General features: G+C 43.1%; 3 protein-coding genes across 12 annotated transcripts in view; 2 read left to right on the plus strand and 1 right to left on the minus strand.

Annotated features, from left to right (window-relative positions):
- ppfia4 (PTPRF interacting protein alpha 4) overlaps positions 1-14,880 on the minus strand; it is a 49,385-nt gene extending 34,505 nt beyond the window's left edge. For 2 of the 7 annotated variants that reach the window (XM_084032265.1, XM_084032259.1), the window contains exons 1-2: positions 14,667-14,878; positions 14,190-14,493 (exon numbers count right to left, since the gene is read on the minus strand). In XM_084032265.1, the coding sequence (XP_083888391.1) occupies positions 14,190-14,450 (261 nt within the window). In that variant the 5' untranslated portion in view covers positions 14,451-14,493; positions 14,667-14,878. Of the gene's footprint in view, positions 1-14,189; positions 14,494-14,666 lie in introns of all 7 variants that reach the window. The other 5 variants (XM_084032263.1, XM_084032261.1, XM_084032260.1 and 2 more) reach the window with 4 other exon arrangements.
- A 2,124-nt stretch (positions 14,881-17,004) lies between these two features.
- On the plus strand, positions 17,005-21,298 carry tmem183a (transmembrane protein 183A). Of its 2 annotated transcripts, none has more exons than XM_084022667.1 (8): positions 17,005-17,229; positions 17,506-17,595; positions 17,719-17,889; positions 17,987-18,143; positions 18,565-18,745; positions 19,732-19,812; positions 19,925-20,077; positions 20,226-21,298. In XM_084022667.1, the coding sequence occupies exons 1-8, from the start codon at positions 17,166-17,168 to the stop codon at positions 20,409-20,411; spliced, it is 1,083 nt and encodes a 360-aa protein (XP_083878793.1). In that variant the 5' UTR covers positions 17,005-17,165; the 3' UTR covers positions 20,412-21,298. The 2 variants fall into 2 exon arrangements, with proteins under 2 accessions (XP_083878793.1, XP_083878792.1); XM_084022666.1 differs by having other exon boundaries at positions 17,006-17,229; positions 19,922-20,077.
- A 1,410-nt stretch (positions 21,299-22,708) lies between these two features.
- tfeb (transcription factor EB) overlaps positions 22,709-23,609 on the plus strand; it is a 28,047-nt gene continuing 27,146 nt past the window's right edge. For 2 of the 3 annotated variants that reach the window (XM_084037897.1, XM_084037899.1), the window contains exon 1: positions 22,712-22,931. The gene's annotated coding sequence lies outside the window, so the exon portion shown is untranslated. Of the gene's footprint in view, positions 22,932-23,609 lie in introns of all 3 variants that reach the window. The other variant, XM_084037898.1, reaches the window with a different exon arrangement.

Consider the following 23,609-nt stretch of genomic DNA (forward strand, 5'->3'; position numbering starts at 1 on the left):
TTTTAAAGTGATTAATCGCTCAGTCCTAGTTTTGTTTGGAATAACATTGTGTGATTCTCATTAACAGTGTCTTACAAGCTTGTTTCTTTATAGCAGAGGAATAGCTTTCATGGAAAATCCCATTCACACTAACCATGTATGGATGCATGTTACTCAGTCACTTCATGTTTGTCCTGTTTATTAATGTATAAAGATACCTATGTATTCATGTAGCCTAATCATTTATGTTTAAGGCTTTCATAAGTGGAATAGTAAGGCATACTAAAAAGAATTAGCATCACATTTTGGAGAACACATTTCTTTTATATGGAGGACTAGATGGCGACAGACGGCCCAGCAGAGATGGTGAGTGGATTAGAGGACAGACAGAAGGACTGCAGGATATCGATGAATATACAGTATATGTTATGTGTAGGTGTATGTGTGTAATTGAGGGAACTGCTGGCGGTGTGCCCTCAGGGTAACAGGGAACACTGGAGGGACGGACATATATTGTGTTGGGTCAGCATTAAACAAGCGCCAACTGGATCTGTGGTGTATTCCCACTGGCCTGGTGTGTGTGTGTGTGTGTGTGTGCGTGCGTGAGAGAGAGATGCATGACATGTCTTGACTTTGCAAATGACAGGAGTAAAAATAACCTGACGATGAATTTAGATGATCTTGCAGTAATAATAAACAAGCAATGACATCAGCTTTTATAATTCTCGTTGATGTTTTTTTTTAATGCTTTGCTAAAAGCTTATTTTCATAAAAATGAGGATCATTATGTTGGAGAACATGGAAGCATTGCTCAGAGTGTCAGTTCAAATGCTGTGAAACAGTCGGACTGGAAGGATTTAAGCAGCTGTTCGTGGAGGTTTGCCAGTCAGAAGCGGTGCAGTTGTGCTGCATTAACTGCCTGTAACTGGCTGTAAAGGTGGATGGCTTGTTACAACAGCAGGATGATGAATCAAAACATTACGGCGTCGCCAATAAATGTATGTATGATCACATGATAATGCAAATTGCAACACAGCATCGAGGGCTCCATTAAATATTGTATCACTTTTATTGTAGCCTGTATCCTGTTTGCTGCATTCTCTTATTATTATCATCACTTCCACTCGCTCTTCAATATGTTTCGTTGTTTATGAGGTCTAATACTGTAATTTGGCAACCATGGAAACAGTATAGAGTTACAGAACAGTAACACAGACGACCGCATGTTTTTAAAAGAGAGAGAGAACCAGAAAGCAATATGAAATAATGACTTTAACTGTAAAAAAATATATATTTATATATATATATATGAGTTGTGTCAGTGTGTGCTAGATGCTACAATGAACCCGTTGCCCTGGCAGATAGTCCACCGCCAATCTGGTCCAATTAAAGCACAGATCTGTGGGTTCCTGAGTGCCTTGACTCACGCAAGATGGTCGAGAAAAGAGAAGAGAAAAAGAGGAGAAGATGCAATATGCTGACATACCAGCATCGAATGAGAGAACAAGACACGGGGAGAGGAAACCGAGGATCAGATAGGAGGATGCAAAAATGAACAGATCGCTACGACAAAAGGATGTGACTGAAACTGGAGAGGCGGAGGATGGAGAGGAATATCAGGATTGCAGCGGAAGTGAAGAGGTGGGGCGGGGGGGGGGGGGATGGGGGGAGAGATAGCACTGTCTGATTTAAGCTGCGGAGCTTCATATGACCTTTATGTAACTCTACCGCATGCACTTCCTCTCTGTCTCAGTCCAAGTCTCATTCACAATCGTCTTACCTCCGTCTGTCTCGCTCATTTGCAAGAGGACGCCTGCTTAATGGTGTCAAAATCAGAACAGCTCTCCAAAGGGCCGTTAGTAGCCTTCAGCAAACTTGAGCACAGGGGACAAGTTCACGCCCACTCCTCCGCTCCTTTCCACACTATTGTACACTTCATTCTTATGTTTTCCCTATATGACCATTTTAAAAGCTGCCACTTCTGGAAAGCCAATTGCAGCCAAGTGTTTTATTATTTTGCATGCAGTGCTGTCTGGCTTTGGGAAGCTGGTGTAAAATGTATCTCTGCAACACTCTGAGGGTTTGGCCTCAAGTCCACATTGAATATCCCACTGACATCTAATTATTGAAATGGTTTCATCTGCAGCCACACTCTCTGTGAACTATAGTGAACTCACTGTAAATTGTTGAAATTAGTCAAATGGCCAACACAGTATTTAACAGACTGGAGTTATTTTGAACATCCAGAAGTCCTGTTGACATTGTTACGGCTGACATGAAACTCCGCTGTGTTAGAAAATAACGGCTTGTTTGTTTTTTATCATTGAAAGGTCAACGCTGCCATGACACTCTAGCAGAATGTCGGTTGAGGGACTTCAAGTAATGCTAGAAGCTCAACATTACCGTTAGTAGAAAACTGATCAAACATTCACCGGTTTAAAATTGCTTACATTCAGATTGTGGGTCCATTTTAGATGACTTCAATAACTTCACTGGGACGTTCTCCCCCAATTGCAACAACAAGCCATTTTTTTTAAATGTTGCTACAGCTCTGATCTGCCTGTCTTTCTGGCAACTTCTCCATAGCAATGATGGCTGAGGCTCATGGGTTTAGTAATTAGAGCCATCCGACCGGGCCAATCTGACAGGAAAAAAAGGAAAATTCAGCATTTTAAAAGAAAACGTTTAACCTCCTCACATCTCACAACTCACGTGGATATATCTGGATCCCTAAAATCAGACAATAGACATCCGAAGCAGACAACACAAAGTATTTGTCTCTTAATTGATCCTAGCACAACAATCTTTTACATGCATACATTTAAGTGTTTGCACTTTCCTGTGCACCTGCATTTAATAAAGCACTAACTAAGAGTCCCATTAGGATCTGAGAGCTTTCTAAAAAGCTCAGACCCATTTTAACGTTGCGAGACAACGATACCACATTCATGGCCAGGGCTTTCCAGTGGCAGCTTGAGTAACACATTTAGAAAGCTAATTAAAAATCCACCATTCAGGTTCCATATATGCAATGGACAGCGCATTACATATTATATGGTTATTTTCCCAACAGCAAGTGTAAATAAGGAAAGTGTCCCGTTATTTGCCAGTTTGCAATAATATATAATAATATACTCTAACTATCCATCAAACAAACTATATTTCCTCATTGAAAAAATTATTTCTTCCAGGATTAGAGGAACACAAAATATACCACTTCCACAAACTGTACTGCAATTAGGAAGCAAACTTTTCTCTACATGCAAGGCTGGCCATGCTTCCTGGCACTGTCTGTCCTATAAAGACTGCCAGAGAGCCCTGTGATGTCCACTGCAATATTAAAATCCTCTAGAATGAAAAGAACTGCCCTTTGAGAAGTCCTGACAGACCCAACGTGCTGTATATAATAGCAAACAGACCATCAGTCTTGAGTCAAACAGAAAGCTGTCGACTGCAGGTGTTTAATTATCCAGATCTAGGCCATTTCCAATCACATGTTCCGCAGGCCATTTCCAATTAGGTAGTCACAAGCATTTCTCAGTGCACGTATATTCTTTGTTCAGCCTATATCCTCTGCTGCTGTGGTATCTACAATGAGGGAGGTTTAAACCAAATTCAAAGGCTTCTAAAACATCCAGGAGGCATTTGATGTTACTGACACAGAGCCTTTTGTTTGTGTGTTTAAAGTCTAATTGTGTGTGTGTGTGTGTGTGTGTGTGTGTGAGAGAGAGAGAGAGAGAGAGAGAGAGAGAGCATGAGTAAATGAAAGGGCTATTGGAGTGTGGAATTGAGGGCAGGAAGAGACGGAGCAGGGCATACGGTAAGAGAGAGAGAGAGAAAGGGAGACAGAGGGGGAGAGAGAGAGAGCAGCTGAGTGTGAATGATGTTCTTCTTGCACTGGGGCAGGCCACGTCACAGCCCCCATTATTCTAATGGGGCACCACAATGCTTACTGACCTTCATCATCGACAGAGCCGGCCACGGGGATGACAGTGACTTTGTGCATATCAGTTATTCATACAATTACAATATGTGGGAGCGGTCCAAGCTATTGTCGTATTGTTGTAGCGTTGTAATTAGATGAACTACACACGCCTTTACAATGCAACCGCGAAAACAAATGTTTCCGTGGTGCCAGTGAAAGTGCAATCCATATCGAGCGTGTCGTCATGTAAACATAATAAAAATGTTCTCAGACCTCCTCCATTAACGAGCTGATTAAGATGAATTCAATGCACTCACGCACTTCCTCTTCCACTTGATATGGTATGTTAATGATCCTGAAACAACATTTTGTCATCAAGCTATCATGAAGAGACTGAAAGGAATCACACATTGTATCTATATCTGTATATAATGTATGTGTATATATATATATATAAAATGTGGCTGTTTTTTCCCAAAGTCTCATAGCCCATGCGGCTGTGCTCCCACCTCATCCCATCTGTGCAGAGCTGTGAGTACAGTGAACTAGCTGAGAGATATGAAGAATTATCTGACAGAACGATAACTAACGAATAGACCTCTCAGCACACACGCTTAAAGCCATCAGCGCTGATAAGACAGAGAGCGAGTGAAAGGGAGTCAGTGAGACTGAGGGAGAGAAGAAAGGGAGGGGAGCGGGACTTTGAAGAGAGGAAACACATCAGTGTGTTGCTAATCTTAATACGGGTTTTGGTTCTTCACTGAGTCAACGCTCAGTGTGTTCATCAGTGAGTTTAAACAACAGGTTTTTGTGCTTTTGAAGGAAAACAATCAGACATAAAAAACAAATAAATCCAAAGATGCATTTTGAAAAAAAAAGAAAGAAAGAAGAAGAACAATTTCACCACACACCCACCAAAGACACAGGGATGGAGCTTGTTTGTGAAACTGTTTGAGTGCCGGCACCAACCCACACGTCTGTGAATGGAGCTGGAAGTAAATGAATAACAGACTGCCGCTGAAACTGTTGTAGGTGGTGCTGAATAACCGGGTCGTGATTTAATACAGAGACAAGACGTTCTGAGAGCTTTTCTGTGGACGTACGTGCACCAAAAATATCTTATTAGTTTTTCCAGTATGTACTTAGTCAACAAGCTGGTGTGTCATCATGTATCTATCCAGCTTATTTTGGTGTCTGACCAGGTATGATGGAGCTCTGAGCTGGCTAGCATCTGTGTGTGTGTGTGTGTGTGTGTGTGAGCTCTGTCGGACACACAATACCAAGAAGTGCTGACTCGGTGTGGGCAATTCATCATTTGAACCATTTTCTTATACAAGGAATCAATACATTTAGCATTTAGCATTTACCAGCAGTAACTATACAATGCAATGATCGTATTCATCGTTTAACAGCCTGGCTGCCATGTTAATCATGAATTGCATTAATATTTTACGTACATTTGCACTCCGTATCTCTGCATTTGGAGCGAAGGTGATTTGACCGAAGAGTTTAACCTGCACTTATTCCCAGCACTTTGGATATTTTGTATTTATTTATGAATGAGTGGTTTAGATAATACACTCATCAATATTTTTATATTAACAATGGATGAAATGGCGATGGTGTCACAGATAATTATCATGACACTGCAGTTCACATCAGCTTGCTCTGCAGAGCATTTTAGCATTTTTTAGCAACTTGTTTTGGTGTTACAGCCTGCGACTATGCTCGTCTTGTACCGTCTTAACTTTCTCTCTCGGGTCTTCTTTCTCAGCTGGCTGTCATTTTCAGTAAAATGCTCTGATAAACTCGCTGTCTATTACCCGCCCAGCATCAAACAGCAGACAAAGTTCGTGACCAGCTGGGCAACAAAGCTGAGCACCGAGAAGCTAAAGAGCCAGATATTTCTCTCAGGAGTTAGTGGAGAGCAAAACGACAAGGACGAGTGGATATTGGACTTGTTAGATGGACAGAAACATGACTCCAAATCATAGGGATAGTTCGGATTATATGAAGTGGGGTTGTATGAGGTACTTATCCATAGTCAGTGCACTTAGACGAAAATTGATTTTTTTTTTTTATTTTTTAGGGGAGCCTGACTTTTAGGTGGCTAAAATATCCTTTGCTCCACAGCAGTCCTTTGCTTTGCACCCGCATTGGTTATCCTGCCTGCTTCTCCAAAATGAGGGTGTGCCGACCGTCATTTGCTGTAGGTCATACACTGATTATGGATTAGTAGCGCAAACAATCCCACTATCAATCCCAACTATCCAAACTAATCTTATCATGTTGAAACGCCCCATGAATTGAGTTAAAAAGCTGGTGGAGAACTAACAGAAACGGAATAATGGGCCAAATTATGAAGAAAATGATTTTCAAGTCTAACTCAGGCTTTATTTTTGTTTTAATATGGTAGTATTCATTTGAATTAAAAACATATTGTTCACCACACTACTTCTATTTCACATATTAGCTGTTTGCTGCTTCAGCATGCCAGTTCATATTGGCTGCTAATATCAAATAGACAAATCAATAATAACAGTTTTCTATTATGGGTGAATGTCACTCACAGATACAGATTTATAATCCATATCCTGAAACCAATTTGAAATAAATGACTAAACAAATGAAGATAAATGCACATAAAGGCGTGATGTGTTCTACCATCACATTATGCACAAAGAGAAATATATGCTCCACGGCAGTCATTAACTACAGCAATATTTGTTCTTCCACTGTGTCCTCCTCCCAAATCCCGAATTCCACTTGCACTGCCACGCTCTCTCAAATCTGTGTTTGTGAGCGAATGCGGGTGTTATTGACAGTCAGTGGCGGGGGGGTATGTGCTATGTTGTGAGACACTGACAAGCTGCATTTCATGGAGCAGATGAAGCATTTTGAAGTTCTTTAAATCCCTTTAAGGGTCCAGTCGGGGACTTAGCTTCTGATGCCGGCGCCCGTGCTGCTGCTGCTTAAGTCTCTTCCCGGGAAAAGCTGCCCCCCCCCACACTACTATGCGTCTTTGGACATGTGTGGGCGAATTACGATTTCAAAGTGCCCTTGAAGTTGGTAACCTTGGGCATGGAGGGCATACTTTTTGGAAAACGACACTCTGCCCAGACCCGCCTTCTTCCATTCTGAAGTTGCAGGAGGGAAAACAAGCGGACAGAGTTCCAATAGTGTAGTTGTTAGACATGGCAGGACTGCTGTGGGCTTAACTGCTGGCTGGAAAACTTCATCTTACATCCCCTTGCTCCTCCTTCTCCTCCTTCTATTTCTCATTCTGTCCTTTCCTGCCTCCCTCCTTCATTACTCTTGCCATCCCTTCTGGTGGTCCTGCAACTCCAATCACTCTGCGCTTATTACCAGGGAGAGGGAACACACACACACACACACACACACACACACACACACACACACACACACACACACACACACACACACACACACACACACACACAGTGTCTATTCATTCTTTCCATTACCAGAGCATGTCCCTCGCTGCTGGGGACCATCAGGTACACTTGATTCTGCCTTTTTCCTGACTGACTCTCTTTCTGTTTCTCTTTGCTGAATCTTATTCTCTAGATCTGTCTCTCTTCCTCCTCCTACTTTCCCTCACTCTCCTTCTCTCTCCCGGGCAGTCAGGGGGACAAATTGGCGCCCGGCTGAGCTAAATGTGCCTGGTGCTGAGAGCCAGATGGTGCTGGCAGAGGGATGGAGGTAGCGAAAGATGGATGCCACTGAGAGATGGAGCACAGAAGCCATGGTGTGGCAGGGCAGCGTGGGGGAGCTAGCTTTGCACACTAATAATCTATTAGTGCTCAGGGGCCCGAAAGCTGTGCATAAGCCCTTGCCAGGAGCCGGTCTGGCCATGTTGGAGCTTTTGGGTGTGCTGGACAACGCACTCAGGAAGAAGATTGAACTGCTGAGTAGTGGAGGAAAAGAGACTGGCGGAGGATATAAAGCTGTCATGATGCAGCTGAGAGCAGAGGAAGGAACAAGATAGAGGTGTGATGTCAGTCAGCCACTGGGGGGTAGATACCTTGTTAATTAGATTCACTCCTCACGTCTCTGCCCCTCTTTCCCTCTTGCACAATTACACACAAACTCATGGGCAGGGTTTCTGACATTTCAAATATAACAGTTTCAACTACAAATAAAGCGACTTAGATAATCTGGATAAACTATTGGCTTGTTTACATCCTGGGCTAATCATCAGACTTTATTTCTTTCCCCCGTTTGACTTCTTTCTAGCAATGTAGCAAAATATCAACCCAGGGAAACATTGTAATGTTCCTGTCTCTGTAGAAACCGTGAGATAGTTTTGTTTAGTGGAAGATTGTTCAATTAAAGTTAAGATTGGAGATGATCCAGGGCCCAGGGGTTAAGACGCAGAACATGGACTACAACATCTGGACGGGGACCTTTGCTCCATCTCTCTCTCTCTCTCCATCTCTCTCTCTCTCTCTCTTTCTCTCTCTGTCTCTTTCCCTCCCTGTCTTTCCCCACACAACTCATCTCTCAAAAGAAAAGGTTTGGTGCAGTTCAGGGTGATAACGTGGACATGACATCCTTCTCAGTTGCCGTCTGTCTTTCTTTCCTTTCAGTTTCATTCTCTCTCTCTCTCTCTCTCTCTCTCTCTCTCTCTCTCTCTCTGTCTCTCTCTCTGTCTCTCTCTGTCTCTCCCCCCGCACTGTCTCCCTCTCTTTTCTTACAGGGTTTTCTTGGTGACATTCAGCTGCTCACTTCATGCTCCACTTTCCTCCACATCAACCCGAATTCCAGTACTTGGTGCTTACGTAACACATTGCACAAAAATTCGGATTTCAGCAGCAGACCAATGAGATTTGGTAATTTTTCAACTGACTTTGCTCAACCTCCTCAATATTCTCCTATCATGGTGCACAAAGCCGCCTCAGTCATCCATGCAGAAGCAACACTAGCCATGGGCATGCTCACGCGCACGCACACACACACACACACACACACACACACACAGACTTGACACAACATGTGGACGCAGCATGCTGACATTTAAGAAAAAATAGGCAGTGTGTGTTATTGGTTGTTTGTGGGTGGTTGCAGATGTGAGGAAGAGTCTTTATACCATGCTGAATGTGTGTGTGTGTGTGTGTGTGTGTGTGTGTGTGTGTGTGTGTGTGTGTGTGTGTGTGTGTGTGTGTGTGTGTGTGTGTGTGTGTGTGTGTGTGTGTGTGTGTGTCATGAGAAGCTCAGGCAACTCTGAACACAGTGCAGGGGGACCTCGGAGCTCTCTCTCCTTTCTCTGCAAAGAGGTATATTAGCTATGACATGCATCCCCTCTCACACTGTACCAGTAAACAAAACACAAGTCTAGTACAGTAACTATGATGGCCAAATACCAAGCCTGCAAGGCTCACTTCTACTGGCCCTGGTTCAAGAGTCCTGAAATACCCTGCTCTCTCCTGGGATCTATGAGGTCCATCACTTACATTGTCCTTTATTAGACACTGATATATGTAAAACCAAGGATACACATCTTTAAAGTTCGATGTCTTAATTGAATAACGCATCTGCATTTTCTGTGTTACTCGTAGTTCTAAAGTGAGTCCCTGAACACCAGGCTAAAAGGCAGTGTTCCACCTATGCCACACCCAACACCCCGCGGTATACTCGTACATCAGCGCAGCAAAGGTGAGAAGTGTGTTTACGGTTTATGTGTCGGTGAATAAATGCTAAACTCCTCAAGACTGAAGCTAAGTTTCCATGTTCTGCTGGCTACCCGCTGATTTGTCTGCTTTTTAGTTCAGGAGAAGAACCTGGAAACACTGATACATGAGACAGGAAGGAGGAGGGAGGGAGGCAGGCTCACACACATGGGCAGAGCGGCAAAGGTTTAGGGCTGCATCGACATTATGCATTTGTGCATTTGTAATAGTGACATTGCAGGAGGTGCGAAGTTGGAAAATGATCGGGCTGCCTCCCTTCTTGATTGCCACATATTGATTAAAGGGAAGGAGTTTAGCAATAACTTAAGCCCAGACTCACTTAATAGGAGAGTTTACAAAGGTGTCATGGTGAGTCAATCAGTGTATTAATCTGCCTGATTTTGCATTTGTTTGGTGCGTTGAAACCAACTGTATAGAAATAAAGTTCATACATGGATGGTTCACATTAAAAAAAAGTATCTTTAAAAAGTCTTCAGTGTAAAAGTTATTTAATATGCTTTTCAAGAAATTATTATTTTTATTTTCTACGCAATTTTACTTCCCTACAAAATCACCAATAATGATGATTTTCATATCATGGAAAACAAATACTGGAATGTCAATATGGTGCAGCGCTACATACTGTATGTTACATGTATTTCTTCATAGAGGTCCGGTGAATTTAGAACTATGTGTGTATGATTTTTTGTTTATATGTCTGTACTAGAGTAAGCAACAAGGACAGGTCAGTGGTGTGTAAGGTCAAGTAAACAACACAGCATACCAAAGTGTGTGTGTGTGTGTGTGTGTGTGTGAGAGAGAGAGAGAGAGAGAGAGAGAGAGAGAGAGAGAGAGAGAGTATTCATACGTGTTTCAGTGTGGTTAGAATTTAGAACAAGAGGGAGTTGTTTTGGAAGGTGTGAGGCGTGTGTGTTTGTGTGCGTGTGTGTGCGTGTGTGTCTTTCTCTCTGTGTATTTGTATGCTGGCAGAAATAGCCAGTGTTGTCTCTGACTGGAACAGGTGTCCAAGTATCACAACACACCCATCAAACACGACCTGAAACACATTCCACCATGAGTGCACACAGTTAGATGCTACGATCACAGAGATCATTTCTCAGACTTGGGATAACGACTACAGAGTCACTACCAAACGTGTTGTTCAGCTACATTGTTGAGGTACCCTCTAAGGAATAGTTTGATATTTATTTTGGCCAAGAGTTCGCTAAGAAGTATGGAGATAGTGCTGGGATGTGGTTAGCCTAGCTTAGCACAACGACTGGAAGCAGGAGGGAAACACTTACCTGGTTCTGGCCACTGTTAATAAAATATAAAACACCTGCCAGCACCTCTTAAACTGAGTCATTAACACGTTGTATCTTGTTTGTTTAATCTGTACCCCAACAGACATTTGGAACTATGCTCCAAGCAACCAGCAGGGATGATATTATAGAAAACAATCAAACCCCCTTAAACTAAAAAAATATTTTTGTACAGATTAAACAAAACACACAGAGAGCCATGCTAGTCATAATAATAGACATTTCCTAATGGAGAATAGTGATAATATAGTATAGCACGCACGCACGCACGCACACACACACACACACACACACACACACACACACACACACACACACACCTCTCAACACATTCTACTTGACAGTGTCGGAACAGTTTTTCTCACACAGAAGACGAAGGCACTGTGTGTGTGTGTGTGTGTGTGTGTGTGTGTGTGTGTGTGTGTGTGTGTGTGTGTGTGTGTGTGTGTGTGTATGTGTGTGTGTGTGTGTGTGTGTGTTTATGGGTGTGCATACTGCATAAGCATGCATGTGTGAGTCTCTGTGTTTAAAACCTAATTTGTCTTTGGGCTAACCCATCTCTGAGGGCTGTATTAGAATAATTTGGCACTGTAATGGGCTGACATGTTAATCTGAAACTCCATTCTCTGTAGCTAATGAACATATCCATCCTAGTCTCTCGCTCTCTATCTCTCTTTGTGTGTGTGTGTGTGTGTGTGTGTGTGTGTGTGTGTGTGTGTGTGTGGCAACATCGTACATATTTTCGTATGTATTTTTATGATGCTGCTGAGGCAAACATATGAGTACCGATGCGAAGGTGACGTGGGTTTATGTATTGTTAACAATGACGACATTGAAGAGCATTGAATTTTGAATCACTCTCACAGTTTGTTCGTACTTTTGTGTGTGTATGTGTGTGTGTGTGTTTATATGTGGAGGGGAGACATAGATCTGACAGTTCTGGGTCAGACCAGTCCCATGGAGTCAGGGGACCTACAGAAGACAAAACAAAACACACACACACACACACACATACACACACACACACACACACACACACACACACAAACATGTGCACACCTTCTAGGTGAATATGACAAATGTATGACAAATATCTGTTAGGCAAATGAAAAGGTTGGCAAAAAAAGAAGGCTGCCATGCCGTGCCAACACTCATGCATCAGTCTACACCTTGGGAGCAGTGAACTCACACAGAGAGGAATACGCCACTCATAGTCTGCAACACGCATGTACTGGGAGGGGGGCTACACAAGAAAGGGCGTCTAGAGCTAACAGAACGTGGTGATATGGTGTTGTAGTCGAGGCAAAACACACCAACTACTGTATGGTCATGTTGAGTACAGCGAGTAACTACAGTAATTAGAATGGTGGGGTCAGTGCCATCGCCAAATGCCAGGACATTGCTCTAATGTATTTGTCACACCCAAACTCGAGATATCAGCTACAGTGTGTTATTTTTTCCCCTCCACACTTCCCCCTCGTCATGACAGGAAGCACGCTGCAAATTTCCAATGATGCACCAGGACTCTCATTCTTCCTCAGTCGAGCCGACAAAAAAGAAATTTGTTGAAATCAATTGCAACTGCAATTTTTCTCATTTCTCGGGATTGCTTCACCCACTGTCCATTGCGTCATCTCTCTCTGCTCTGTGGCTGCTGTGGAAATGACCACTGCTGTGTTTTGTGCCCAAGTGAGTGTCTGTTTGGTGTTTTAAGAGCGAGAGAGAGAGAGAGAGAGAGAGAGAGAGAGACAGAGAGAGCAGGAGACAGCTTATGCATGTACACGCCAGTCATAATGTCTGCATAATGTCCCAGAGGTCTATGACTGTATAACTAATACTTGTATTATTGCTAGAATAAAACATTACGCTGAACCAAGCAGGATTAGAAAACAAGCATGACAGCCTCTTCCTACTCCCTCACTCTCTCTCTCTCTCTCTCTCTCTCTCTCTCTCTCTCTCTCTCTCTCTCTCTCTGACGCACACACACATACACACAGAAGCATGTATGCATGTGTGGAAGCAAGCAGCCCAGGGCCATGTACACTAGCAAGCGGCCATGTTTCTTTCACAAGAGGCTGCAGTGAGGCTGTCATCGTCAGCATGGTTCTCTCCATCGCTCTCTCTCTCTCTCTCTCTCTCGCTCTCTCTCTCTCACACACACACCATGCTGTGACATCATGCAACGCATTTAGACCAGAGGGTCAGAGGGTAACACAGCTTTATGTGCTGAGGCTTCATTGTCGTCGTGGTTCGGTGACTGCAGCAGCCCTGATTCAGCTCTCGCTCTCTTAAATACGCACACTTTTTACACGCACGGATATCCCGGTTCACCATCAGCACCTTTCACTCACATTACCACTGACACACAGGTCACTGCATAGAGGTGAGGCTGCTTCAATCCAGGTAATGACAGGTGACAGGCTGCCCTCCTCTCTGACCAGCAAGCTCTACGACGTCTACACTGAGAGCCGACATTCCTCTAGTGAGATAAACCCTCCATCTATCTACTGCATTACCTTTAATACCATCATTTTGGTCCTCCTTTTTGGCACAATGCAACTTATGAGCTTTTGAAGTGGCATGTGTCTGCACCTCCCCACCTTCAGGAGCGTGCTCCTAGAGGAATCCAAGCTTATAGATCCTCTGCTCCGGCCGCCTCCTTGTAAATTCAACTGTCATATTCAACTTTTTGCCGGTCTAGGTCTAGCTGTAGCGGTGGGAATTTAGATTTTTAGATTAGGTGCCATGAGTCATTTAATTTCCAAATCGGTCACGATCACTAGCATGGCCACATTAACATGGAAGTTAGCCCCTGAAGATAAATAAGGTGCTCAGCCCCTATTAGCCCCCCACTTTCTGTGCAATGTACATATTATATGCTAGAACGTTACCTGCTCTCACATTTGCATGGTTTGTGTGGAAAACTGACTCCCAGTATTTGGCAATGTTTAAGCCAAAGTAAACTGATAGAAATAACGTCTTAATGTTATATTTATGACACAAGGACCCTGTCAAGGCACCAAGATGAGGTAAAGCAGGCTCAACCTTGATTCCCAGTCACATTTTCAATTGAATTACCACAAACCAGAGAAGAATCTGGCAGTTGCCCAATCCGCCTGAGTGCTAATCCAGCCTCAGTAGGTATCAAGATCACCACTCAACTATTATCTCCTCACATACAGTTGTCCAATTCAACGCCCCATTTGTATCTTACGGTTGCTGCTCCCTTGGACAAAACCGTCCCCCTCCCCTCCCCTCCCCTCCGCTCCTCACCTGAGGCAGCGCGGCGTTGATCTGCCGCTGGAGCACGTCCCTCTCGTGCAGCGCCCCCTGCAGCTTAGTCTGAGATTGAATGAGGGTCTCCTGAGTCTCCCTGAGGGACTCGAGCAGCTTGTCCCTCTCGTCCAGCATGTTGACCATCAGCTGCTCGAAGTTGGCCTCCTGGTCCGAGCCGTTGGGGACGCCGCCGCCGGTGCCTCTGGGAGGTCCGGCTGAGTCTCCCTCGTTGATGGTCGGCATCACTTCGCACATCATCTTCCTCGCTCTGTGGTCCGGGCAGCGCTATAGGACCGCGTCGCTGTCGGGATGCAGGATGTGATATGTGTGGTTACGATCACTGATAAGAGGGCCCTCTTATTAACGCCCCGTAGCAACGGAACACCAACGCAACCGTGGATGCGCGTCTTACTACCAATACATTACATCCCTCGTGCATCAAACGTGCGTCCCCTAAGCTTTATATCGTCTTACCTAATCAGAGTGATTGAGACGATGAGATGATGGGTGACCTTTCATCCATATTAACCGGCGTTGTTTCCCCCCCGTGAGCAGATCCGCCCTGCCCGGCGCGCCATGCACTCACATGTAGAAATCCCGGCGTGATATGATTGACAGCTCAGAGATAGACGGGTACGTTTCGAGGGGTGGTGCCCGCGAGCACGACGGAGACCATAGCACATCGGCAGGAAAATGTATTAAAAAAAAAGGAGTAAAAAAAGAAAACATCCGTGAGGAAACGCTTGATTTGCGTCCTTTAGTGATGGGGACAGTGAGAGCGAGTCTTATCTGCATCCGCCTTCTCCGCTTCCATCTCTCCACACACACACACCGCCACCGAACCGAGGCTCACTCCTCCTCCCACACACACACACACACACACGCACACACACACACACACACACACACACGCACACACACACACACACACGCACACACACACACACACGCACGCACGCACACACACACACGCACACACACACACACACACACGCACACACACACACACACACGCACACACACACACACACGCACGCACGCACACACACACACGCACAAGGGAATCTGCAGTTGTCACAACCAGGCTTCAGCTCTCCCGGCGTTTTGCGCCACACACAATCACAGAGGACCGCAACGTTACAGTGTCATGCTTCCGTAGTTAGCACAAACTTAAATGGGTAAAATGTAATTAACTTTTCACGTGAGCACTACTAAGCGCGTTCACGAGACACGACGCGCGTTCTAGCGGCGTCGATTTAACAAAAACTGGGAGGCGAGGTTAACAGCGCCCCCTACAGGATCAGATATGCAGCTTGTAAATATTAGTATACATTACAGGCGCCTCCTTTCACTGTGTTGTGGATGTGCGTTGTTCCGCCTGACCAACTCACTCACTTGTTTGGTGACGATCCATCGCACAACACCATCACAATAACTGCCTGCCAGAGTTTACCGCTACAGTAATGTAACTGCTCACAGAAATGTTGATTTTTGGGGGGTTTTGTTTACGTTAATACCTTTTAATCTAAAAAAATAAATGTACTGTCCTATCCAATATCTTCATCGAAAAATTAAATCCAAAGACATAAACTGGTGCACCCCACATAGAGAACCAATCGTTTAATCATAATAACTAATTAAAAATGAAAATAAGTCGCCCTAAGTTTAAAATGTGGACTATTAAAAGTTTTCTCTCTTTATTAAAATTTAACGAACAAGAGGCTTGAACATTTTCCTTGATTTTGTATAATATTTTAATTTATTCATAAGCACGTTTCTGTGACAACATGCGGCAATAGGAACAATATATAAAAAGTAGCAAAAATGTTATTTTGCTACTCTTTCATTATACTGTGATGGTTGAAGTAAGCCGTAGGCTACTGTAAATTGAGTGCCAAGCTCCACATTTCCTTATGGTTAATGTTTTGTTTGTAAATGGTTCTGCATGGGTTTGGCTGCTAGGGTGTAACGTGGATGTTATGATAAGGTTGAACATTTTATAGAATAATAATTTCATACATTGAAATCAATAAAAAAAAAATTGATATAAATTGCTATGGAAAGAGGAATTAATATTTGAACCAAAGGCAAATTCAATGAAACCAGAGTTTGTTGGATAATGTGTTTCTGTAAACGATTTTCCCCATTCAAGTATTAGTTGCCAGCCCATAACATATTAGACATAATTAATTCCTTCAATCATGCATTTATTTTCTCCTATGTGCAGATGTAAATTAATTCAATTCATCAATGTATATTACCTAACATACTTACATATGTAAGTAAATATGCATAATTGGTGTATGCATTCTCATACTGCAAGAAGATCACAACTTTGAGTTTAAAAGCCTCTACTCAATAGTAATAATTACAAAGAATAAAATAATTGTCAGTTGGCAGAAAGTGGTGGCTGTTTGTCGCCACCTAGTGGCTGAATCTGACTTTCACGTGACGTTTTTCTTTGTATTTAATCAGTAGGGAATGTTTAAATAATGACAGCTACTCCACTGGAGGGTAATATGTAACGGGCCGTGGAATAACTAATGAACACGTGGGTTTCCCAACGAAGTGGCTGAGATACAGGATAAGATTACTGCGGTCAAGCCAGCCGACGTCTGTGGCAGGCTAGCTCCACACAGTATAAATCTCCATGGTAATTTATTCCATAACATATGCCTCATGCTTTCGTACAACCGGGTTGACTGGGAATCCCAGTTTAATCCCTCATCTAGGTTATGTGCAATCGCCTATGCAGGTGGCAGTAAAGCAGCAGAGGTAAAAAAAAAAAAAACAACGACAACGATACTCTCGCGTTACTTGCAACGTTGCGTCATTCCATGATGGCTGAAGATACTGGCGGAACACTTTTCAATTTCTCTCTCATTTTTCTTTCTTTCTCTCTGCCTCGGCTTGTCAAAGAGACATGGCACGACCAACAGGCCCGTTAAGCGTTCACAGATCATTGGTGTCGACATGCCCAAGAAAGGGAACAGAAAACGGCTGAAATTTAAGGCCGGCGACGTTTGTTCGGAATCGGGTAGGTTACTTTCACATTAGCCAGCAAGCTAGCCCCCGCCCACTGTTAGCACTTGCAGACCGTCGGTGTGTTTTTCTACATTAGCGTGTAGTTAATTTGATGAATTACGACGAAAATCTAACATTAACGCAACATTCATTATACTTTTTTACTCGTAAGTTAACGTTAACAGTTAGTTTACTGTCCGCAGTGCTCACAGGTGTTTAGCTCATATATTTAAGCGAAATATGAATTCTAATCAGTTTGGTTATCAGTAAATATGTCTGCTTTTCCTAGTGACCGTTGCTGATTATGCTGATGCCGACCCAGCCGTTGTGAAGTCAGGGAGGGTGAAAAAGGCTGTGGCAAATGCAGTTGAAAAGGAAGGTAAATTATTATTATATTTCTTTATATTATATATATATAATTGGTATGATTACAGTGTCATTTGGCGCAGACAGACATTTGGACAGATGATGCGAGTGCTTAACTTAACGCTGTGTGTTTCAGTAAAATTGCTGTGTGGCCTGGAAGCATCTCAGGGTGCTGTAGAGGAGGTCCTCTCGTCTTCAGTGAGTGTCACAGCCGATGCATTGGACAGCAGCGATGACCTAGAACTTGAAGAAGATGGAGAAACTGAAACTAAAGTGGCCTGCAAGAAGAAAAACAAGAGGAGAAAGGGTATTATTTGTTTAAAGTATGCACATAATGGAGTTGAAAACTCAACATTTTGTGGGACAAGGGTATTTACTGTGATGTTTGCATGTTGTTTTCACAGAAAGCGAGGGCAGTGATGGGGGGGAGTATCCAGTAGATATTTGGTTAATGCTTGCCTCCTACATCCGGCCCGAGGATGTATGCAGATTTGCTCTCATCTGTAGGAATGCCTGGACAGTCACTTGCACCGCTGCTTTTTGGAGCCGACTCTACAGAAGGTGAGGTGGTTTTATTGATTAACTGCATGCAGTCAGTAGTGACCAGAGAAGTGGAGTGCTTTTCTCTTTTCCCACCAATATTTTTTCACAGGTTATTCTAAACTTAACTAGAAAAAAGGGGTCGCTGTCTTCAAGGCCCAATCTTGAAAAAATAATTAAAGGCAATTTTGGTTGATTAGTGCATTCTGTCCAAGATTAATTTGCTGATTCACTCCTCAAAGAGAATAAGGTAGTGAAAGTGCTGCTCAGAATAAAACTGCCATCTTCAATGCTTTTACTTTGCTAATTTAAAAAAAAATGTAAAAAGTAATACAAAATGTATCAGAGTGAAAACCATAAATTGAGTTCACAATTTATTTTAAAATTGCGGACTGTATCCAATAAACTGACTCTTCGTATAACCAACTTCCATCTCTCATAGGCATTACACGACTGATGCTGACCTGCCGTTCCGTCTCCAGCTTGACTGTATTGACAGGATGTGCTCTTTACGTGCTCGAGTGATTCGCTCCCTTTTCCATTTGTATGAGCCGTTCAGCTTGCGTGTCTCGAAAATTCCTGCCCTGCCAGAATCCACGCCGACAACCTTGCTCGACTCCAAGGTGAATAATTTGATGGGTGATCAGTCACCTAACTATGGATGTGGTGCTAAAGTTTTGTTTATGACATGTTATTATGTGTCTCTATTCATGCAAATTAATCTGTGGCTGAATAGGAAAACTCAGGCTGATGTGATATCCAGGCTATCCACGACCACCAATTTTACGTTTAGTGGAGCCAGGTGGCTCAAACAGAGCCAGACTAATTCAATTCACTTTATCCATCACCAAAGGGCAATTTAAAGGGTGGGGCATGACAGTAACTAAAAAAGAGACACATGAATAATAATTTATAAAGTGCTTCACTTTTAAAGTGCATTTAGATTTTGTGATCCAAAATGTTAGAGTTTATGTAAAAGACATAAAAAAAAGTTTATGTCAGCATGTTCATAAGTCAGTGATCAGCATTAAGGAGCTGGACAGCCCTGGGGATGAAGGTTGCCTTCCTCCGCAGTGTCCGGCAGCCTGGACGGCGGAGACTGCGTGCGTCCTGAGGGGAGCCACTCAAACTCAGGAAACAGGATATGTGAGGGGTCCTGAAGAATCCTGCATGCTGATTTTACAGTCTGCTGATCGTATAGGCCAGCGAGAGTTCAAACAGACTGCTCAGTGATTTTGACAGGCGGTTCCTGTTGTTGTCCAGGGTGATAGAGTGGAACTAGCTAGTGAAAGAAAAGGTTATTACATTTTCAATGAAATTAAAATATAATGTAGTAGTTTCTGTCTCTGATGGCACTTCTTTAAGATTTCCTAAGTTGAACTCTGCATGATAAGACATCCCTTGTGTAGTGTTTGGATGGACTGAAATCTTTACAAACACTCTTTGACACATCTGGGTTATGTATGTCATTTAGTCTAATATTTGCATTTTTATTTTCAAAACAAGAAAGCAACCAGTAAGAAACATATATATGCATGTCCGTACAAACTTAAACCAGTATTTCGCTGTGGAAATGTTGATTTTATGTGCTTGTTGTTTCCTGTTGCAGTGTTTACTGTTCTGGGTCAGAAAAGTTATAGGGACTCGACCAGAGGCATTGTGGGAGTTCAACTTCAAGTTTCTAAAGCAGGTAAAATAGGGTTGAAAAACCCTTCTTCACTAATATGATAACCTTTTATACAGTTGGTAATAGCCTGTTGCTGATGTCATGTTTCTAAAAGTGTATGTTCCCATCCCAGCAGGGACAGAGTAAGAATGGCTGTGCCAACTCCTTGTGCATGCCCAGACAATACAAAGCTGTCCACACAAACCCAGACTCTGACTGCTACATGCTTCAGGTCACCACCCTCAACTTCATCTTCACCCCTGTGGTCATGGGCATGATACTGACCCTGGTGAGTAACTCCCTCTATCTCATATGATAGAGGGAGTTGAGACTGTTCTTTCAACCATTTGGATGAACTGATTGGATTTTAGTGGTTAACGGTCAAACTATCTGAACCCACGTCTCCTAATCCGAACTGGTGTCTCTCTTTCTCATAGTTCACAATCAACGTTAGCACAGACATGCGCCACCACCGTGTCCGTCTGGTATTCCAGGACTCGCCGCTCCAGCGGGGGAAGAAGAGGGGGGATCAGGGAGGAACCCAGGTGGTGTTGGATCCCGTACAAAGTGTAAAGCTCATGGACTGGTGGCACCCACATTACCCCTCCTCACCCTTTACATAGGAGTCCTGTCCCCGCAGCAGAACCAAGAACCCTGCTATTATCTGATCCCACTCAACACAAATATGATATTAGATTACTGCAGAAGCCTGGATTCTTTTCATTCACACATCATTGAATCGGCATTTTGATGGTAAGGAAAGACTAAATCGACTTCCCTCGCCCCTCCCTGCTGTTATCCTGTTTCAATCCCCCCCCAAATTACCTCCAACATGATCAAATTTCAAAATCATCCACTATATCTTTGGTTATCTGCTGTTTTTGATTGTGTGTGTGTGTTTTTTTTTTAATATTGCGTATTAATGCTACGTTTTCATCAGGTCTGTCTTATCAGAGCGAGTGTGACGCACAGATACACACAGACACTCACAAGCACACAGAGATAGAGATTAGATCTGTAGGAAACAACAGAGGCGCTGAATCGCTTGTTGATCAGCACAGAGGCTGGTGCTCATGTGACGATTGACATAGCTTCGTGACGCTTCAGTGTCCAGTGTGAAGCCAGCATTTCTCCAAGGAAGGCTGGGCCTTGTTATCTATGTAAACAGATCTGCCACACAGAGACAATGGCAGTCCACTCCTTCAACCCTCTTCAGCTCCAACAATCAGTTTTTTAAACATTGAGGAGGAGGGGCTGGGTAATGTGGAAACCAGTAGATCATCTTCTGAACTCAGTAATTGTGCTGACACGGTGATATTTGGATGATAAATATTGATATGTTGCTCAGCCCTACGGACATGCCAGACAGGAACGTGTACATTTAGAATTATCAGTTGCATTAAATCATTCACAAGTCTGCCATTATATTAGACAACACGTCACACTGAACCTACATGTGTAACACATTTTCTGAAACTCATGGATTAAATGGGGCCACATTTGTTCTGTCCTCTCTTGGTTTGTTTTTATACCCGCTTAAAAAGTTACTCAAACATATATTTATTTTTACATTGGCTTGAATTTTGAAAATGCATCATCAGGGTTGTATTCATGTTTTTTCTTGATGTGTTTTTTTTTTAAGGCAAGCTCACTTGGTATTATGTGAATATTAATCACACTGCTCTTTACTGAAGGGGCCAAAGAGACGATTTACCTCCAACGTCTTCCGTTCATCTGCTGATGTGGGCAGTGTTTGTTTTCTTTCTAGTGTTTCTTGGCTAAAAACATCTTGATTATCTCCTTGCTGCCTGTGTGAGCCATGTATCCCCCTTTCTCCATTCAATGTCATTCTCAACTTTGAATTCCTCAAAGTGTTTATGGTGGTCCGTCTGTCCATCCATCAGATACCGTCAATATTACCAAGATTGATTTGCACTTAAACATATTATGAATGAAAACAATAGATTAAACATCAACAGTTTACACTTCTAGAAATAAAGTTAGGAGACCGCTGGATGTTAGCAGCAGTTGATTGTTTTAGGCTTTGGTCTCGTTGAGTTGCATTGATAAATGAACTGCAATGACATTAAAACGGAAACTGCCCATTCAAAATGCCTCCAGTCCAAGTGAAATGTTGGTTTACAATGTATTATTTTGGATTTTTGCTTCCCTCTTGTTGTCATACTGGGTACTACAGGTATGCGCCAACAGTCACTGGATAATACAAGGTCCTCCTTTACATCTAACCCTTTCATGCTGTCAGTGCACTTATGCAGGTGAACATGCCATATATTATATTATTTTGGGACCAAAAAACAAACAAACATGCAGAGAAATGTACGACCAACACCCTGAAATACAGCAGTTTGGCATTAGGTCGTTACGATCACAATGCCTGCTGGGAGATAGTCCCACATTATGAAAGTGACAGAGATGTCTCACTAGTATGCAGGTCCTATGATTAAAGTTGTTTCACATAACATGAAGAATGCCAATAATACATGACATCACAAAAGCTATGGCCTCAAAAATAACAGGCCAGCCTCAAAGCAGTCTCCACTAAAATCTTATGATTTAAATGTCTTATCTCACAAAGTTGTAACCCAGTCCCTGCTGCATCTTTTCAAGTAATTGGGTCTAAACTAAATGCGTTATATGACGTCTCAGTTGCAGGCAGTAAAACACCGATACAGATTAAGTGGTCTCCCTTTAGTCGTGTTGTTGCTCTTAGAAGTCTTTGGCTAAAGTTAGAGGACCTCATAAAACGTTGCAGTCAACAGGCCTCGCGTCATCGCCTCAAAATACCAGTCCGTCGGAGATACGAGGAAAAACTACATTTCCCACAAACACACGTGCGCTCTGCCATTGGCGGTGGCACAGGTGACCACAGACGCTCCCTAGTTGTGACAACATCTCAACGGACAAAAACGAAAACAAATTAGCCTCCGACGTGCCGTGGCGGTTCATGGTGTAGCAGTCCACATAAACACGGAGGGGACGCGAAACTCCCTTTTCCTTTCCAAACGCGACTCTTTTCTTTTCCGGCCGCCGGGTTTGGTGTTACCAGAGCGCACGAGAGAAGTGGGCACGCACTTCACTTTTCGTGAACCTGACTTCTTTCCTTCGTCTGACCTTCAGAGCCGGTAAGTGATATTTTCTTTTCCACCGACACTGATATGAAGCTCGTGCCACACCGACAGTTACTCTGCAAGCCCCGCGAGCACTCATTTAAAGTGCGTATTTCGCGATTTGCATGCAAAGTCTCGGGATTTTTAAAAAAAAAAAAAGCTTAAAATGAAAAGCAGACAACTTTATTATTTGCCCTTAGGATATCAAAGGCAGCACTGTATCGCACTCTGTTTCATATCGCTAAATCAGAATCAAAATCTTTTTTTTTTAACTTATTCTGCGTTGTTGACCGGAGACATGTTCTCTTTCAGCCATATCACTTAACACATATATAGGCTGCGAGCATCACAAATCAATTCGATCAATGAAACTGGTTTGTTTGCCTTTTTCACGGAGACACTGGTATCCCTTTCCCCTTTTGACTGTCATCAGTGAAGAACTTCCCCTCTTGCCATTTATAAGCAGCAGCCAGGCTGGTATCAGTAACAACACCTCAGCTCTGGGGTATGCTGCTATGTATAAACTGTGGGACTGTAAACTCTACAGACTACTACTACTCTGCTGCGTATTCAAGTACAGTGATTCAAAGTACTTGTACTGCATGGAAACAAAAAACAAAATACCAATTCACCCTTCATGCCCCCATTGTCCCCTCTGCACAGCTGTCTTTATTTACATACTGCCTGTGGAGT

This window comes from Eutrigla gurnardus (assembly GCF_963514095.1).
Source record: "Eutrigla gurnardus genome assembly, chromosome: 2".
Taxonomy (NCBI): domain Eukaryota; kingdom Metazoa; phylum Chordata; class Actinopteri; order Perciformes; family Triglidae; genus Eutrigla; species Eutrigla gurnardus.

What these genes read in the sequence shown, in the direction of transcription:
- tmem183a (XM_084022666.1), top strand. Translation starts at nt 17,166, where the DNA reads ATGCCCAAGAAAGGGAACAGAAAACGGCTGAAATTTAAGGCCGGCGAC. An exon ending in GAAAAACAAGAGGAGAAAGG is followed by an intron (nt 17,890 to 17,986) that starts GTATTATTTGTT and finishes TTGTTTTCACAG; the next exon opens with AAAGCGAGGGCAGTGATGGG. An exon ending in ACTTCAAGTTTCTAAAGCAG is followed by an intron (nt 19,813 to 19,921) that starts GTAAAATAGGGT and finishes TTCCCATCCCAG; the next exon opens with CAGGGACAGAGTAAGAATGG.